The following is a 20,109-nucleotide window of genomic DNA, read 5'->3' as shown; positions in this document are numbered from 1 at the left end:
TGGAGGCAGTTCAGAGGAGATTCACTAGATTGATTCCAGAGATGAGGAGTTTGTCGCATGAAGAGAAATTGAACAGTTCAGGCCTATACTCTCTGGAATTCAGAAGAATGTGGGGAGATCAAATTGAGGTACACAAGTTGATAGAAAGTATGGATATAGTAGACGTGCAGTGGATGCTTCTGCTGCTGGGGCATTCTAGGACAAGAGATCATAATCTTAGGGTAAGGGGTAGCAAATTTAAAACAGAGTGGAGGAGAAACTACTTCTCCCAAAGGGTTGTGAATCTGTGGGATTTGCTACCCCAAAGTGCAATGGATACTGGGATAGTGAGTAAATTTAAGGAGAAGTTAGAAAGATTTTTAATTGGTAATGGGTTGAATGGTTATGGGGAGAAGGTAGGAAAATGGGAATGAGGAACAAATCAGCCATGATTGAATGGTGGAGCCGACTCGATGGGCCGAATGGCCTAACTTTGCTCCTATATCTTATAAACTCCTGTCCTGTCATTCTCATTTACTTACCCGGTCTGACTGCAAAAGACTGCTTCTTCAGGGTTAATCTTAAACACGAAAAAAGATAGCAGCAATGTAGATGGAATAAAATCTCATTTTGTGCAAATGTGATAATCTGCTTCTGTGTATTTAGAAAGTCTTATCTGTAGATTCTGATGCAAAAATTCTCATTCATACTTCTGTTATCTCTAAACGTATTCACATATAAATCGAAAACAGAAAATGCTGGAAATACTCAACAGGTCAGGCAGTATCTGGGGGCAGAAACAGTAACTGTTTCAGGTCAATGATGACCTTTCATCAGCCCCGCTATTCTAAAGCTCTTCTGGCCAGTCTCACTTATCCACCTTTGCGCACTCCAGCTCATCCAAAGCTCTGTGCCACAATAAGTACTACTCACTCCATCAACCCTGTGCTGCCTTGACCCACGTTGGCTCCTGCGTCAACAACATCTTAAAGGTAAAATTCTCAACCTCGAGATTAAAATCCCTTCATGACCTTACCCTTCTCTATCTTTATCCCTGGAACCTACTCCAACCCAACAATACTGAGATCTCATCATTTCCCCTATTGGGACGGCACGATGGACAGTAGTTAGCCCTGCTGCCTCACAGCGCCAGGGACCCGGGTTCAATTCTGACCTCGGGTCACTGTCTGTGTGGAATCTGCATGTTCTCCCCACGTCTGCGTGGGTTTCCTCCGGGTTCTCCAGTTTCCTCCCACAGTCCGAAGTGTGCAGGTTAGTTGAATTGGCTAGGCTAAATAGCCTCCTGGCATCAGAGGATCAGAAAGGTAAATATGTGAGGTTGTGGGGATAGGGCCTGGGTGGGAATGTGGTTGGCGCAGACTCGATGAGCCACATGGTCTCCTTCTGCATTGTAGGGATTCCCACACTGTTAGTAATCCTTGCCTTCTCTAATTTCTAGAATTTGCTGCCTAAACCTCTCTGTCCTCATTGTAATATACCTCTTTTTAACCTGTCCTAATATCTCAGATGACTATGTCAGATTTTGTCCATGAAATGTCTTAGAGTATTTTACTATGTTAAAGACAATGTAAATCCAAGTTCTTGTTGTAACAAGAGTAAAATTCTATTCCCTAATGTGGATGCAGCACTATTTGCAACTAATTAAAAATGTGGCCATACTCAAAAGTAGAGATTCTTCATGAACAAAATGAGTAGGAACGAGCTGCCCTCTACTGGTCCACAGTACCTTGCAAAACCTTTGGTTCTGCATTCTAGCAAAGCATTTCACATCCTTTTCCAATAACGCCAATATTTTAAATAATCGGCTTCATCAATAAATCATAATATCTGTGGAAAATATAAATCAAGGGATGGCGTTTAATAGGTACAGGAAGAAACATCCATTCATGTTCAAATTTGACAGATTCTGCACAGCGTACAGTGGATGCCACTCAAAATAACAAATATATTCCCAAACACAAATCTCACATTTCTAATCAGGAAAATCATCTTCCCCTCTTGGGGTGTCAGAAAATGTGGCTAAGAGCACAGGTATAGTTTTTTTAAAAAATACCTTCTATCTTTGCAGATAGAATCCATCTGGGCAAAGATAATGTTTGGTCACTATAAGAACTAGGAGCAGGAGTGGGCCATCTGGCCCCTCGAGCCTGCTCTGCTGTTCAATAAGATCATGGCTGATCTGTTCATAGACTCAGCTCCACTTACCCGCCCACTCACCATAACCCTTAACTCCTTTACTGTTCAAATATTTATCTATCCTTGCCTTAAAACATTCAGTGAGGTAGCCTCAACTGGGCAGGGAATTCCACAGATTCACAACCCTTTGTGTGAAGAAATTCCTCCTCAACTCAGTCCTAAATCTGCCCTCCCTTATTTTGAGGCCATGCCCCCTACTTCGAGTTTCACCTGCCAGTGGAAACAACTCCCCGCTTCTATCTTATCAATTCCCTTCATAATCTTACGTGTTTCTATAAGATCTCCCCTCATTCTTCTGAATTCCTATTCCAGAAGGTTATAATGAGCATTCTGCTTGAAGGTAAACAAGTTACAAATTTTAAATGCCTGACACATTGACACACGCATGTGGCCAGGCATGTGTAGAAAGAGTTAGATTTCCTGCAAACATCGGGGGTTTTTGGGAATTAAATTACTTGCTGATCCATTCAGAAGATAAATTGGCATCAATGAGAAAAACCTAAAAAAGTGTCAAACGTGTGGCATTCATTGTACAACAAACAAAAGAAAGAGTAAGGGAGGTGGAAGTAGGAACAGGTTACTGTGTTGGGTAATCAGCCATGATTATAATGAATGGCGAAGCAGGCTTAAAGGGCCGAATGGCCTACACCAGCTCCTATTTTTCTGCTCCTATGATTAATCCAGCAACATTATCATCATCTCCCCCAAGTTAGCATAAGATTGTGATGCATTTTAACAAGAACAGCCAGTTCTGGAATTGTTCGATATTGTAACCCACTCATTACTGGCAACATGAATTATTGATTTAACTTTCATGAATTATTGATTTAACCTTCATGAATTTTGAGGCTTATAAAATGAAGAAACCAAAATATTGATTAAAGATGTCTTCTATATCTATCTCATAAATGTATAGTATGCCACAATGTTAAGAGATTTTTACATTACTAAACCCACTTTCTTCAGTATGCTCTCTCTCACTTCGGCATCAGCCCTCCATTTGGCAATTAAAAGACACGCTTTTAGTTCAATTGCATGGAGATGTATTTTTATTTATTCATCCATGGGATGTGGGCATCGCTGGCTAGGCCAGCATTTGTTGCCTTTCGCTAAACACCTTGGTATGGTGGGGGTGAGCCAACATCTTGAACCATTGCACTCCATGTGGTTTAGATACACCCACATTGCTGTTTGGAAGGGAGTTCAAGGATTCCAATTCAGTGACACAGGAAGGTGGTATGGTGGTACAGTGGTTAGAGCTGCTACCTCACCGGACCAGGGACCCAGGTTCGATTCCCAGTTTGGGTCACTGTGTGGAGACTGTATGTTCTCCCTGTGTCTGCGTGGGTTTCCTCCACGTGCTCTGGTTTCCTCCCACAGTCCAAATACGTACAGGTTAGGTGCATTGGCCATGCTAAATCGTCCCTCAGTTACCTGAACAGGTGGCAGAGTGTGGCAGATAGGGGATTTTCACACTAACTTCATTGCAGTGTGAATGGAAGCCTACTTGTGACTAATAAATAAAATTTTCATTGAAGTTAACCAGATCAACTAAGATACATGCCCTGCAATGCCAATTCATCACAGAAAACCTTCTGCATCCTGTATTCCCAGGCAGAACACCATCAAAGTACTAACCAGACCTATCTCTGTTTCACTTCTGAGATTAGACAAGACTAGGTGTTTCTTGATGAGAAGGACTACAAGCATGAGTTACTGTAAGTAACTGTAGACATTACACTGTTCAGGCAGAACCTACTTACTGGTTTGATGCGCAACTTTCCATCAATCACCTCCAAGAGACCATGGTTTCTGGACACTCGTTTATCGGAAACCTAAAAATGAAGTCCAAAAAAGTTACAACAACATTGGATTTTCTTATTTGAAAGCACGTTTAAGATCTCCAATTACAAATGCACTGATGCGGGCAACTCAGTCAATTGGGTAAAAGATTGATCTCACAAATGGGATGACAGACACACCATGAGAAGACATAGATTTAAAAAGTAAGGTGATTTGTGTGTTCATAGGGACTGCTTGTTTCACTGTGCAGTCATTCTAAGATTGTTACATAGCACATGCCCAGCTTAAATGGAACACTAGTTGTATATGGCACATTCCTAATGGCTGTGTTGTTGCGAGGCAGCTTAGGGGAAACACTGGGGGAACCTTGAGGAGGTTTGGTTTTGTAGGCCAGGAGAAGCAGCAGTGACAGCTGAAAAGAATATCTCAAACTTAGTGACAAAGAAATCCGTAGCTTCTTTACTAGCTTCTGTTAGAGATGCAGGGTCAGGCAAAGAAAAGGTTGGAATTATTTTCACTTTCCAGGATGATCCCGGAGTGATCAGTGATCACTCCAGAGGAGGATCAAGTCTGCAGGTACCCAACCAGAGCTGAATGAGAGAGATGGCTATGCCACCTCTGCAGATCTTGGACTAGACAAAGCAACAGGAAGAAGTCTCACAACACCAGGTTAAAGTCCAACAAGTTTATTTGGTAAAATAAATCTGTTGGACTTTAACCTGGTATTGAGACACTTCTTATTGTGCTTACTCTAGTCCAATGCTGGCATCTTCACATCATAGAGGAAGCAAAGAATGAGGCCATGCCAGGGTAAATATTCAAGATGAGAAAGAGTAGTTTAGTTTATTTATTAGTGTCACAAGTAGGCTTACATTAACACTGCAATGAAGTTACTGTGAAAATCCCCAAGTTGCCACACTCCGGCACCTGTTTGGGTACACTGAGGGAGAATTTAGAATTGCTAAAAATGGATTTTCTATGGACAAAGTTATTAAACATGTGATTGAATGTAGCTGTGTGAATAAACAAATGCAGTGTTGTGAGATGCCAGTTGGGAGTTTGGAAGTGCAACTGTCAGTTACTCAGGGAGAGACCTTTGCAAGTGTGAGCAGAGAAGGAAGTGAGGTTGAAATAGGGTAGACAACATTCCAAAAAATAGAAAAAGTTGCAAATACTAAGGATACTAATACACACAAAGATATTAACTTCTCTTGTCAGATGCTGTTGAGCCTGCTGAATATTTCTAACATTTGCTATTTATTTTTCATTCCTACCAATTATATGCATATTGTTGGCTGTGCGTAACTGTAGAGAATTCACTACCACAGGAAGTAGTTAAGGCCAAAACATGGTGATTTCAAGAAGAAATTAGATATAGCTCTTGGAGCCAAAGGGATCAATAGACATGGGGGAAGGGGGGGATAAGGATATAGAATTTGATAATCAGCCATAACCAAAATGAACGGCAGAAAAGGCTTGAAGGGCTGAATGGCCTATTCTTGCTTCTATTTTCCACGTTTCTGAGGTGGCAGACTGAGAGAACAGCGAGGGGTCCAGCACAATACTCTGGAGGTGACAAGGGCGTGAATGAAATTCCAGCAGAAGGGCTCAGGTAGCGGCAGAGAGGTGATAACCCAGTGACGGGGTCGGGGGTCACGGTCGGGAGGGGTCGGGGGTCAGGGGTCACGGTCGGGAGGGGTCGGGGGTCACGGTCGAGGGGGGGCTAGGGGGTTTCCCCGGGTCACTCACCCGGAGAACAGGCCCGCGGCCGATGGCGGTCAGACCGCTCGCTAAAGCGATGGTCCCACTCCCATCCTCTGGCTCCAGCTCCATAATTCCCCCCACTGCGGTACTGCACCGGGAGCTCACATTCCCCCAGCTCCCAGGTTGCTCTGACCCCCTCAGCCCCGGCACAGACTCTCCCCCGGGGCCGACAAACTACAGCTCCCGGCCTCCTCCACCGCGCCTGCGCGCACGCCCCTGCCTCACGGCCGCCGCGCCTGCGCGCACGCCCCTACTTCACCGCCTCCGCGCCTGCCCTCACGCTCCTTCCTCACGGCCGCCGTGCCTGTGCGCACGCTCCTTCCGCACAGCGATCAGCCACTGCGCCTGCGCATACCCTTCCTTCCTCACGGCCGCCGCGCCTGCGCGCAATCCCCTTCCTCACGACCGCCGCCCCTGCGCGTATACCCCTGCTTCACGGCCGCCGCGCCTGCGCGTACGCCCCTTCCGAACGGCCGCTGCGCCTGTGCGCACGCTCCTGCCGAACGGCGATCGGCCACTGCGCCTGCGCGCACGCTCCTTCCCACCGGTGATCCACCACGGCTGCCGCGCATGAGCGTGCGCAGTCACACGGAAGATAAGGCGGATGCGCGAGCTTGTAAATAACCGTCAACGGCCGAGAATCGGAAAGGAAAAGATTCAAACCATGTGAGAGAGTGAAACAAAACAGTGGAGGGACGGAGAGGGGGGCTGTAGAGGTCTGCGTCACATATAAAGACCATTTGGTCCGTTGAGTCTGTGCTGGTCAAAGACAAACCACACAAACACTAATCCCCTTACAGTGGTACAGTGGGTTAGCACTGCTGCCTCACAGCGCCAAGGTCCCGGGATCAATTCCCGGCTCGGATCACTGTGCACCATCCCCCCGTATCTGCGTGGGTTTCCCCCCGGCACTCTGGTTTCGTCCCACAGTCCAAAGATGTGTGGGCTGGGTGGATTGGCGGTGCTAAATTCTCCCTCGGTGTCAGGAGGAGTTGTGTCTGTTCAGCCTTGATGGGCAGAATGGCCTCCTGTTGCATCGAGGGAAGTGAGTGGGGGAGGTTAATGGGGAGAGAATGGATTTATAGAGGAACAGCACAGAAAGGGCTGTAGCGTCTGCACCAGTCAAAGACAAGCTATCTAACTACTCTAATCCCATTTTCCAGCACTTGGCCCAAAGCAAATGCACATTTAAATACTTCTTAAACGTTATGAGGATCTCTGCCTCCACCACCTTTTCAGACAGAGTTCCAGACTCTGTCCTTTGGGTGAAACAGTTTTTGTTCACACCCCCTCTAAACTTCCTATCCCTTACCCTAAATCTCTGCCCCCGGTCATTGACCACTCCTCAAGGGAAAGGTTTCTTCATGTCTACTCAACCTTTGCCCCTCATAATTCTATACATCTCAATCATGTCCCTTCTCTGCTCCAAGGAAAACAACCCCAGTCTATCCAATCTCTCTTCACAACTAAAACTCTCCAGCCCAGGTAACACCCTAGTAAGTCTCCTCTGCACCCTTTCCAGTGCTATCACCTCCCTCCTATAATGTGGACTGCAGAACTGTATACAATATTCTAGCTGTGACCTAATCAATGTTTTATACAATTGCAACATAACCTCCCTGCTTTTAAACTCTATACCTTGGCTAACTTTATCCACCTGCCCTGATACCTTAAAGCTAGGGATTAATGAGGAGAGAGTGGGGTTAATGGAAAAAGATGTAGTTAATGGAAAGACTGGTGTTAATGTGGAAATAGTGAGGTAAAAGGAGAAGGCAGTGCCTCTGTAAGTGAAAATCAGCTGGCCTAATAGTGCTAATATTCACGTGGGACAGTTGAAATCTATGGCACATGACTCAACTGAGCAAAATCTGACACGGAGGGCAGAAACTTGATGAGAAACAAGGAACACAAGCCATGGATCAGCATATGAGTCATGTGGTGAATACAGGAAAATATTGGCATAAACTGAGATTAAAAAATCCTTGATTAGAGAATGAATTTGGTAGACATGAGGAATAAACCTAAGAAATATGAAAGTGCTAAAAAGGTGGTTAAAACTCATGTTAAATCATTTAACCAACAGATTCAGAACATGAAAGATGCCAAGATAATCTTAGCCCAGAGTAGTGATTTGCAGGTTATGGAAGCGGGAATCAGCAGACAGGACTCACAGTTTGTAGATTCAGGTACTGATTCAGGATATACAATTGATAAACTCAATAACATAGTGTAAACTGGCAATTTACAAACCAGGTCATATTCTGGATTAAAACACAACAGCTAAGTGTTAAATCTGACATGCTAAATCCTTTCTGCTTTTAATTTGCTGTGCATCTGGAACTTTGAAACAGCTAGCAATTGAATAAGTCTGTAAGCAATGTTTTTCAGAGTGGAATGCAGATTGAAAAGTGCAGACAGAAGAACTGAAAGACTGCCAAAAGGAAAGAGACCAAAGAGAAATGACAGATCAAGGCAATGACACAATGTATGAGAACTACAAAAAAGAAAGGGCGAATGACAAATAGAAATACAGAAGGAATTTGGCGTCAGAGACTTATGGCAAGCTACACAAGATAACATCAAAAGACAGTAAAACTTGAATTTGTTTGTTTGAAACTACCTCTGAAATTCTTGAAACAAAACTATGCAAAAGCCTTGCAAAAGAAATAAGCAGATATCTATTGGTGAAAAGATAACTTTACTCTCCACTGAACAGAAAAGATTGCAAAATCGTTGTGACTTTGCCCAGTTTTTGCCTCAAGAGCTAACTTTGAAAATTTTCAGTGAACTGGACGTTCGAAGCCTATCTAACGCTGCAGTGACGTGCAAAGCATGGAATGATCTGATCGAAAGCAGTGACAGCCTGTGGTACAATCACTGTTTGACGGTATTAGCTGTCTGTAAAAGAGAGCTGCAATATGACCGAGCAAATGGACATTCGTGGAAGGTTAGTGCAGTTTGCAATGATTTGCATGAAAAGTTGACCACTTTTTACAATTCAGATTGCTTCTTCCGCATGTATTGAAAACAAGAGGAACATTCTCCCATATGGTAAATATAAAAATGGAAACACCTTAAGAGTAATGTTCATTCCACCCAGCAGAGAGGTTGCACATATGATGTAAAGTTATTAGCAAAGCACAAAATAGACAACGTCAACTATACAAACATTAGATGAGATGAGGGAGGTTATAGTTTGAGGTGAAGGGGAAAACCTTTTAGGAGTGAAGCGAGGGAAGCTTCTTCACCCAGATGGTGGTGAATGTGTGGAATTCACTACCACAGAAAGTAGTCGAGGCCAAAACATTGTGCGATTTCAAGAAGAAATTAGATGTAGCCCTTGGGGCTAAAGAGATCAAGGGATGTAGGGGGAACCTTCTTCCCCTCTCTCCACCTACATCTGTGACTCTTCTGATGTCCTCCACCACTTCAAAAGTTGTCAATTTCCTGGCTGTGACTGTTTCTTCTTCACCAGTCTCTCTATACATCCATTCACCACCAGGACAGTCTAAGGGCTCTCCACTTTTTCCTTGAATAGAAACATAACCAATTTCCATTGAACACCTACCCTTTTACACCTGACTGAACAAATTCTTCTTTCATTCATTGCTTTTCCTGCAAATAACAGGTGTTGCTTTAAGTTTCTGTAAGTTTTAAATATATGGGGTATGTAGAAGATTGCTTGTTTCCTATTTGGGTACCCTCCTTCACCTTTCTTTCCAGTACATTGATAACGATTTTGGTGTCATGTTCAGTTCTCACCCTGAATTAGAAAACTAAAATTTGCTTTCAATTTCCACCATTCTCATAGTTTAAAACGGTCTATCTCCAACTCTTCCCTTCCTTGACTTCCCTGACTCCATTTCTGATGACAGGACATCAATTAATATTCAGTACAAGTCTACTGACTAAAACAGCTACCTCAATATACTTCCTCACACCCTACGCTCCATAAAGACTCCATTCCATTCTCTGGTCCCCCATGTCTGTTTCTTCTTTTCCAATGGTACAACTTCCCACGCCAGCATTCCTGAGATGTCTTTTTTCTTAATCAAGGATTCCACACCCACCCCCACCAACTGGGGTTGACAGGCCCTTCATTCATGAGATTACAGTACAGAGATTAACAATAAATAATAGCGTTAATAGTATAAAATCATGAAATGTTAAAAAGTAACATTGAGTTTCCAATGCAAGAAATCTGCTTAATGTCTTTCCTGAACGATTAAGCAATGAAATCATAAATCCTTTTTATTGCATTGTATTTTCATGAAAAATAATTTGTTCTGCATTTATTCAGTGTAGGATAAAAGGAAAATTCAATTTCTCAAAGATAATGATTTGTTAATTTGTAGGTTACCCTCATGAGGAACTACAAGAAAAGCAACATAAAACGGGCATGGTTAGATGGTCAGTACAGTTATGTCCGTTCTTCAACTGAGCTTCGGCACAACAGTATGTGTGAAATGGATGCAGATACTTGGGGAGAGATACTGGAGGCTGAGCTGGAAAGATAGTGTGGTGTTAAGAACAAAGAACAGTACAGCACAGGAACAGGCCCTTCAGCCCTCCAAGCCTGCACCAATCACGTTGTCCTATCTAAACCAACTGCTTATATCCCTCTGTTTCCCACCTGTTCATGTGCCTATCAAGATAAGTCTTAAATATGGCTAACGTAACTGCCTCAACCACCTCACTTGGCAGTGCATTCCAGGCCCCCACCACCCTCTGTGTAAAAAACTTCCCCTGCACATCTCCACTGAACCTTTCCCCCCTTACCTTGAACTTGTGCCCCCTTGTAATTGTCATTTCTGCCCTGGGAAAAAAGCTTTCAACTGCTCACCCTATGTGTACACTCATAATTTTATAAACTTCTATCAGGTCGCCCCTCCCCTCAGCCTTCGTCTTTCCAGGGACAACAATCCCAGTTTATTCAATCTCTCCTCATAGCTAATACCCTCCATACCAGGCAACACCATTTCTATACTCCCTCCAAAGCTCCATGTCCTTCCGGTAGTGTGGTGACCATAATTGGATACAGTATTCCAAATGTGGCCTAACCGATGTTTTATACAACTGTAAGATAATTGTACAACTGTAATATAATTGGAGTATTTTATTGCAGCATCATGCACTTAGAAAGAAAACTATAAGCACTGTGATGAAAGTATTTGTTTTATTTGTCAAATAGTTTATGCTTAATATAGTAAATAAGAATTCTTATGGCATTTGTAATCTTTCATTGGATGGTTAAATATAGAATCTATAAAGATTTATTGTAATATTATTGAAAGTTTTTACATTATAGCTTGTTTATCAAAAAATATGTTTCACTGTTTTAAGCACTTTTGGTATTTCTTTGGAAAAGCCTCAATCATGGAGATGTGATCTTAATGCTGTTCTTTTTGTTATTTTCTATTTGTACTGTATAGTCAGAAATAAACCTGTGATTAGTTACTTTATCTCATCAGACTGAGGCCAATTTTGAAATTCTGTAGTTCAGTCTACAGCATGAAGCATGTGTCAATAGTGTGTGGATTTGAACATCAAACATCATATTTCATGTGTTTAATGGTTAGCAAAACGAGAGAAAATTATCCAAGTATATGTTAATTGTGGCAAGAGAGAATAGTATCATTAGCTTTTAAATTCTTAACAGTATTAAATAATGTCATCGTCCACTTATTTTGGGTTTCTGTCAATCTTAAGGGTTTTTAGTAAAAATACTGATTTCTTTTGATTTGTCCATGGGACATGGGTGGCACTGGCTGGCCAGCATTTATTCCCATCCTTCTTGCCCTTGTTCAAAGGACAGTTGAGAGTCAATCACATTGCTGTGACTCTGGAGTCATATGTAGGCCAACTCGGTACGAATGGCAGATTTTCTTCCCTAAAGGACATTAGTGAACCAGATGGGTTTTTTTCAGCAATAGTTTCATGGTCATCGGTAGATTCTTAGTTCCAGATATTTATTATTGGATTCAAATTCGACCATCTGCCGTGGCAGGATTCGAACCAGAACATTACCAGAGTTTCTGGGTTAATAGTCCAGCGATAATACCACTAGGCCATCACCTCCCTGAAGACTTGGTTGGTCAATTCCAAATTTGAGGAATAGATATTGGGTAGATCCCAGGTGTACTGGTGGTCTGGACTAAGTGAGTGAGCGCAGCTAAAACCGCAGTTGATTTTGTGTCCTGCATTGGAATTAAAGGCAGAAACCTGGATAATAATCACAATAATTGGTAATCGTTTCTCTTTATTCTTGAAATTAGTTCTGACACTCGGTCTCAAGATCCTGCTAGAAGTTCTATCTCTTTAACTAAAGAGAATCTTACTGCAGTTAGCAAGCACTTAGTAATTGTTTCATTCCTGCAAAAGAAAAACTTTTAATTCATTCCTGGGGAACCTCTGATTGATCTGGAGTAAGTAAGTCATCTTCTTGACAAGTGGGTGGATTTCTAAGCCATTTCAGAGGCAGTTAGGAATTGACAGGATTGCCGAGTGTCTGGAGTCATTGTTAGCCCCGTGCTAGTATGATGTCAGATTTCCTTTCCTGAAGGACATTAATGAACCAGTTAGGTTTCACAACAATGTGATAACTTCATGATACCACAACCAATACTAGCTTTTTTATTATGATTTATTTAATTCACTGAATTTAAATTTCTAAGTTGCCACGATGGGATTTGAACTCCTTTTCCTGGATTATTAGTCCTGGCCTATGCATTGCCAGACCGAAAGCAAAATAACTGGTTTTCTCCCATTCCACTGTCAGGATACTGAGGCTAGTCCTGATGTCCCATCATCGTGTCAGTGTAAAATAGGTGCCACATTAAACTCAAACAGAAACTGGACTGTGTGCTTTTATATAGATTTCACTTTGTTTACCAGCTTTCTAATGGGATACACCAGGGGATATAAAAGGTTATTTCACAAGACCTGTACCTGAGTTTTGGGTGGAACTTGAGACTTCTTTAGGCAATATGTGAAGGCTGTTAATTTGGAGAAAGTTTTCAACTTTCACTTAAATATAATTTTTGAAGATCTAACTGCCAAAAACCACTCTTAGATTAACAGAGTTCTGCCTCTCATAGGAATACTAACCTCCTAATTTGTATATACCATTTATATATCAGCAATGGTCAATCTTGTGTAAAAATTGACCTCTAACATTTGGCCAGAATAAATCATTCATTTTTTCATATCTGTTGTGTATTCATAATCTGTATTTTTAGACAAAAATTCCAAACTCTTTGTACTTAGCACCTGCTTGCCACTGAAGGCCGTGAATGTAGCATAATCTGTCAGGCAAACCAGTCTCCCATACATTGACTCTGTCCACACATCCCGCTGCCTCGGCAGAGCAACCAGCATAATTAAGGACCCCACACACCCCGGACATTCTCTCTTCCACCTTCTTCTGTCAAGAAAAAGATACAAAAGTCCGAGGTCATGTACCAACCGACTCAAAAACAGCTTCTCTCCAACTGTCATCAGACTTTTGAATGGACCTCCCTTGCATTAAGTTGATTTTTCTCTGCACTCTAGCTATGACTGTAACACTACACATTGCAATCTTGTTTCCCTCTCTATGAATGGTATGCTTTGTCTATAGCACACAAGAAACAATACTATTTACTGTATACTAATGCATGTGACAAATATAAATCAAATCAAAAGTCAAATTGCCCTGATTAATGGAATCAGTGAATAATTTACCATTGAAGTTATGTTCAGCTCATGTCTGCGCATGTCAGAATGTGATTTATAGAAACAGACTCCTTTTGGGGACAGGATTGACGGAAACAGCCTCCCAGCAGGCAACTCTGGGACAGCAAGACAACAAGAGAGGGTGAATTCCAACCCCTCTCAAATATTACTCCTGTGAAGGTTGACACCCTACTTTTTGGTTTTAGAAACTCAACCTTTACAGGAGTATATATGGTCATTTGTTCATACTCCCATAGTGCAAGTGTGTAGGGCACAAAAGTATGACCACAGGAAGTAAAGTGCCACAAACAGGAAGTTTCAGATTTGCAAGAACTTTGATAAGATGGTGCATTTACATTATTAGAGAACCACATTTGCTTATTTTTTCTAATTGCAACAATCTCAAAATTGATAATTTGTAATTTAATTTGTTGTGATTACATCATCTGTTTTCTCTTGCGTGGCTGCACTCAATAAACAAAGTGGTAGAAAGAGCATTACCATGATTGGGACCCTCATCAAGGTTTGCAAATTGACTTAAATGTGGGGTATAATTTACACCTTCATATTCTGCAGGTAAACTATCTGCTCATTAGAAGCTTCTCAGCCTTTTGGCTAAGATCAAGTCATGAGGTTACACTGAGACTTCATTTGAAGCAACCTTTTAAAGCAGCATCTAGCCCTTTTGGCTAAGATGCAAATGAGATTAAGCCTTGGAGAAGGTGCAATATCTGCTCCAATCAGCTTGGATCATGTAGATCAAGCCCAAGACAGTGAGCCCTGTCTTGACAGTTTGGATCGGGAGTGTCTCACTTGTTGAGACTTTGAATTGGACTTCAGTTGGATTGAATTGGATATAAACCAAAAAAAATCTGATCATTAAGAGTGCAAACAAGCTTTCAAGCTCAAGGACATTTCAGGACAAAAAAAGGCCTTTCATTGAATTAATGCCTTTTACATACACGGAACATTCCAAAAGTGCCTTGCAGCCAGTTTCTGACATGCACCTCTCGCTGCAAGGGCAAATTTAGCAACCAATTTTGTACAAAGCAAAGCATCACAAAGAGAAAATGAGTGAAATCTCTTCTCAATGGTGCTGGCTGAAAGAAGAATATTAAACTGGGAGACTAAACGAACTCCCTGCTCTTCAAATAGTGCCCTGGGATCTTTTGCATTCACAAGAATGGGAACCAGCTATAGAAGAGTAAGTACCACCACAGCGAGAGCTATAATTAGGAACTGAGAGATAACATTGCATTGGAGAACAGAATTCAAGATTTATGCTATTCGAAAGTCTGGTATCACTAAATAAATTCATTTCTGTGTCTCTTGCATTTGGTAAGCTGAAAGCTTTGCATTCAGAAAAACACAATCAATTAAACATAGAATGTTCAAATCAAAACCTGACAATTAAACTAAGCTCAAAAAATTTTGCATCAAAACTCTCCTCCTCTATGAACTGTATGCTTTGTATAGCGTGCAAGAAACAATACTTTTCACTATATGTTAATACATGTAACAATAGTAAATCAAACAGTATGAGTCAATCATAAGGAATACAAGGTGATTGAAACTTATTGATAATTTTGATATTTCTGCCATTTTCATTTCTCCACTAAGTTAAGGATCTCAATCCTGTATCTTTGTAAGTTGTGATCGTTTGGTAGAACAGAACATAGTATTGCTGAAAAAAGACACTTAATCAAAGCTTTTGGTCTTGCATTCATAAGGACTATCGCAAGAATAACAGCTTCAGCGGAAACAACAACTTTACACTATGAGAAGAGACTTCTGATTGGTTGGCAAGTGGATTCCGATTGGTAAAAGCATCGCCATGGAGAATGCACCAGTTAATGGTGACTGACAGTTAACTGCCATGTAACTGTCATTGATTTTTTTTAAACTAGGGATTGATTCTTGATTCTGAAAAATGTTCAAACAATGTTTGGCAGTTGACTGGCAGTCACAATGAACTGGTGCATTCTCCATGACAATGCCTCTATCACTTGCCAACCAATTGGTACTCTTTTCCAGTAAAAGGTTGTTGTTTCCTTTGACATTGCTGTTCCCGCAAGATGAAAAGCTTCAACTAAATGTCTTTCTTCAGCAATGCATTTTTAATGCAAAGATATTTTGGCCTTGGAGGGAGTGCAGAGGAGGTTTACTAGGCTGATACCGGAGTTGAGGGGGTTGAGCTATGAGGAGAGGCTGAACAAACTAGGCTTGTACTCATTGGAGTTTAGAAGAATGAGGGGAGATCTCATTGAGACGTATAAGATGATGAATGGGATGGATAGGATAGAGGTGGAGAGACTCTTCCCACTCAAAAAAGACCGTAGGACTAGGGGGCACAGCCTCAAGATAAAGGGGGGGCGTTTTAGAACGGAGTTGAGGAGGAACTTCTTCACTCAAAGGGTGGTGAATCTCTGGAATTCTCTACCCATTGAAGTGGTGGAGGCTGCCTCGCTAAATATTTTCAAGAAGCGGGTTGATGGGTTTTTGATAAGAGAGGGGATTAAGGGTTATGGGGAGAGGGCGGGAATGTGGAACTGAGCCACGACAGACCAGCCATGATCTTATTGAATGGCGGGGCAGGCTCGAAGGGCCAGATGGCCTACTCCTGCTCCTATTTCTTATGTTCTTATGTTCTTAAGTTAGCAAACTTGTAACTAGCAAAGGGAAGACTATGCAACCTAAGGTTGCATTGCCTGAAATTGAGGAGGTTATGGATGATTTTATTGCAGCTTTTAACATATTAACGGAAACTTTAGGGTAGAGGCAAACTGTTTCCATTGAAAACCAGATCGAGGCCTGAGTAAGAAGCTATTTTGGAGAATTGATGCAGAATTGATGGGTTGAATGGCCTCCTTCTGCACTACAGGGATTCTATGAACACAGTTTGGAAGAAATTTTGAACTCTTCTGCAAGTGGCAACTGATACTGGATCATTTGTTAATTTTATTCTGAGTTTAATAATTGTTTATTAACCAAAGGTAAAATCACAGAATCTCTACAGTTCAGAAGGAGGCCACTCAGTCCATCTGGCCTACACCGACTACAATCCCACTCAGGCTCCATCCTCTTAACCCCGTGTATTTATCCTGCTAATCCCCTGACACTGGCAATTTTGCATAGCCAGTTGACTTAACCTGCACAACTTTGGAGTGTGGTAGGAAACCAGAGCATCCAGAGGAAACCCACGCAGGCACGGGGAGAACATGCAACCTTAAAATATATTGGGCAACAATGGGAATGTGGAAGTAGGTTGCAGATGAGGCATGATCTGATAGAATTACAGAACTGGCTCAAATAACGTTAAATGGCCCAAATGATTATGCCCTTCACCACAACAGCATTTCCTATGCATAACAGGTGCCAATATCATTTTCTACCAAAATCCATTGCCTTCCTGCCAAGACTGGAGTTAGAATTTGTGAGAATCCACAGGGTGTTAGTCGCTGCAAGGGGTTGAAGTATTTTGTTAATGCATAAGCACTTGTGGAATAGTGGTTAGCACTGCTGCCTCACAGCGCCAGGGATCCAGGTTTGGTTCCTGGTTTGGGCCATTGTCTGTGCGGAGTGTGCACGTTCTCTCCCTGTATCTGCGTGGGTTTCCTCCGGGAGTTCTGGTTTCCTCCCACAGTCTGAAAGATGTTCTGGTTAACTGCCTTGGTCATGCTAAAGTGTACCTGAACAGGTGCTGGAGTGTGGCGACCAGGAGATTTTCACAGTAACTTCATTGCAGTGTTAATGTAAGCCTACTTATGACACTAATAAATAAACAAATTTGGCATGAGAAGTCAATGCGAAGTTCTTGAATTTTAAAACAGGCTGCAAATTTTTCTGATTTGTCTGGTTGAGACCAGAGTTTTCCTTCACGTTGATATTCCGTTGCTTGCAATCTCTCGCCCTCCCAGAATTCAACACATCAGCACCCATGGAACTGCAAAATTGATAGCCCCTGGTTGATTATAATCCATCTTAACCTTGTTTCTTTCCAAATCTGAGTAAAGGCAGTCAAGTCAACACATTGGCTGACCGACCTTGAAAAAAAACTCAAGGTGGTCAAGTTACACCGCTTATGAAAATCATTGAATGAAGGTTACTATCACAGGTTATGGGGAGAAAGCAGGATTAGGCTACTGAGTTGGACGATCAGCCATGATCGTGAAGAATGGTGGAACAGGCTCGAAGGGTCAAATAGCCTCCTCCTGCTCCTATATTCTGTTTCTAAGGCTATCATTTATCAGTTTTGGCAGCCTCCTTCATAAAAAACCGTGAAAGAAAATGCTACGCTTATTTTTAATTTGCAACATGCAAGCTGCCAGTCAGCATCTATAATGTGACAAGTTATGAGAACAAATGTGGTACAAATTAGAATGTATTGTAGCTGATTAGTGCAATACATCAACATACAGCAGTGACTGCAAGACCAGATGGGGTTGGGCACCAGAGTAACATTAGAGGGTGCACTTGTAATGCAGAACATATCAACTGTGCAGGTCACTCTCTCATTGAGAGTCCAATTTCTGCAGTTATTTGTGAAATGAGTGAATAATTAACAATTTATAACTTTCAAATTTGAATTAATGTTTTTGATTTTTACTTTTGTAGAATATAGGGATAGATTTTCCTGGTGCACTGTGTTGAATCCTTGGGGCATTGTGGATGAAATCAGATGGGTACACCCATGAAATTGCATTCTTTCCAACTCAATTGTTCCGTAATTCATTGCAGCAGACAGCCCAGAACAGCCATTACCATCCTTCTAACTGAAAGTGCAGCACCTTTGACCGATAGTAATTCAAGTCTATTACAAAATGATTAAATTAGTGGATTTAAGTTTCATACTTGTAATCCATTTTGCTTCCCAATGTAATCCTTATTGTAAATTACAAATGGAACTGTGTTAAAAGTTATTAGCGGCACATGGCTTGTTAGTTATAATGCATATGTTGTTCAAACGGCTGAAGATATATGAAAATTCAATTTGCGCTGGAACCCTGGCTTTCAGCTGTTCGTGAAGACAAGGTGAGAGAACAAAGTTGTAATCCAACTCCACTTAGCGTTACATTGCACAAGTCTGATCAATGTAAGTTTGTTGCGTACTCACGGGAGGCTTTCCATCCTCGTGGCAACCTACATTATTTTTACTATAAGGCAACATCCTTCTCCCTTCCACTAAACTACAGATTGAATACTCTACAATGAATTGGATTGTCTCTACTAGATTTCCCATAATGAGAACATAAGACATAAGAGCATTTGATCCACAGCCCTCTAGGCAGTGGCATGAGGGTTCCCGCACGGTGACACAGTGGTTAGCGCTGCTGCCTCAGTGCCAGGGACCTGAGTTCGATTCCTGGCTTGGGTCACCATCCGTGTAGAGTCTGAACACATTCTCCCCATTTCTGCTTGGGTTTCCTCCAAATGCTCCAATTTCCTCTCACAATCTGAAAGAAGTGCTGATTAGGTGCATTGCCGCGCTAAATTCTCCCCGAACAGGCACCAGCGTGTGGCGACTAGGGGATTGTCACAGTAACTTCATTGCAGTGTTAATGTAAGCCTACTTGTGATTAATAAAAAAACTTTAAAACTTGCAGACAGGGAATACCAGATTCCCACCACCCTCTGGGTGAAAAAGCTCCTCAAATCGCCTCAAAATCTCCTGCTCCTTACCTTAAATGTATGTCCCTTGATATTGACCTCACTGCTTAGGGGGGGACAGTTCCTTTCCCTCTACCCTATCCTTGTCCCTCATGATTTTGTACACCTCAATCAGGACCCCCTCAGCTTTCTCTGCTCTAAAGAAAGTAAGTCCAGCCTATCCAGCCTCTCTCTTCATAGCTGAAACGCTCCAGCCCAGGCAACATCCTGGTGAATCTCCTCTGCACCCTTTCCAGTGCAATCGCCTTTCCAGAGAAAGGAACCTCAGCTTGTTCAATCTGTCGTGTTAAGTTTAACTTCTCAGATCTGGCATCATTCTAGTGGAAATGGTTAATTCTACCAAACTGTTGAATTTAACGTATCAAAGTTAGAAGCAGAATGATTGAGAGGTTTCATTGCATTGAAGGAAGTTATTCTTTTTGATTTGAAACCAAAATGTTTCATCCATCATAAACATTTGCTGTGGTCTCAAACAGAATCTTTTGGGGAATATATGTAACATTGTGGCCAGTATTTTATGACCTTGCTCGTAAAATCCTGCCAGAGGCCGATGGAGAATTCTGTTCTGTGAGCCTCGTGTGGGAATTCTTCAAGGAAAGAGCATCTGTGGGTGTAAGTAGAAAGGATTTATATTCAGGAGGAGGACAATTCCACCATCACCTTGCTTCCAACATTCAAGTAAAGAAGTGCGAGAATGAAGCATCACACTGTTATCGGACAACAAATTTTATGAAATTGGGCACACAAAATGGAAGCAGACTGAAGTTACACTCACAGCCTCTCCACTAAAAATCACACAGTAACAGACACCGATCAGTAGGCAAGAGCATGCTTTTAGAATGCAAATGAGGGCTAGCACATAAGGGAAGCTGGACAGGATGGCACTTACAGGAACTAAATCTCCACCCCATCAAAATCAGCACTCTTAAAACAGTCAAACAACCCATGGAGACACCTAAAGTTAGC

General features: G+C 41.9%; 2 protein-coding genes across 4 annotated transcripts in view; one reads left to right on the top strand and one right to left on the bottom strand.

Annotated features, from left to right (window-relative positions):
• aplf (aprataxin and PNKP like factor) overlaps positions 1-5,916 on the bottom strand; it is a 43,250-nt gene extending 37,334 nt beyond the window's left edge. The window contains exons 1-2 of one of the 2 annotated variants that reach the window (XM_080199999.1): positions 5,749-5,916; positions 3,960-4,031 (exon numbers count right to left, since the gene is read on the bottom strand). In XM_080199999.1, the coding sequence (XP_080056125.1) occupies positions 3,960-4,031; positions 5,749-5,832 (156 nt within the window). In that variant the 5' untranslated portion in view covers positions 5,833-5,916. Of the gene's footprint in view, positions 1-1,726; positions 1,808-3,959; positions 4,032-5,748 lie in introns of those variants that run through there. The other variant, XM_080200000.1, reaches the window with a different exon arrangement.
• A 401-nt stretch (positions 5,917-6,317) lies between these two features.
• fbxo48 (F-box protein 48) lies at positions 6,318-12,965 on the top strand. Of its 2 annotated transcripts, XM_080199998.1 has the most exons (4): positions 6,339-6,429; positions 7,847-7,949; positions 8,152-8,710; positions 10,119-12,965. In XM_080199998.1, the coding sequence occupies exons 3-4, from the start codon at positions 8,408-8,410 to the stop codon at positions 10,278-10,280; spliced, it is 465 nt and encodes a 154-aa protein (XP_080056124.1). In that variant the 5' UTR covers positions 6,339-6,429; positions 7,847-7,949; positions 8,152-8,407; the 3' UTR covers positions 10,281-12,965. The 2 variants fall into 2 exon arrangements, with proteins under 2 accessions (XP_080056123.1, XP_080056124.1); XM_080199997.1 differs by lacking the exon at positions 7,847-7,949 and having other exon boundaries at positions 6,318-6,429.
• Positions 12,966-20,109: the final 7,144 nt, after the last annotated feature.

Source organism: Carcharhinus amblyrhynchos, chromosome 12 (assembly GCF_965287045.1).
Source record: "Carcharhinus amblyrhynchos chromosome 12, sCarAmb.v2.hapA, whole genome shotgun sequence".
Lineage (NCBI taxonomy): Eukaryota > Metazoa > Chordata > Chondrichthyes > Carcharhiniformes > Carcharhinidae > Carcharhinus > Carcharhinus amblyrhynchos.
This window is presented reverse-complemented; position numbering and strand designations above follow the sequence as displayed.

Excerpts from the sequence above, each read along its gene's own strand:
- fbxo48 (XM_080199997.1), top strand. The coding sequence starts at position 8,408 with ATGCAAAAGCCTTGCAAAAGAAATAAGCAGATATCTATTGGTGAAAAG. Across the intron at positions 8,711-10,118 it reads CAAATGGACATTCGTGGAAG|GTTACCCTCATGAGGAACTA; the intron begins GTTAGTGCAGTT and ends GTTAATTTGTAG.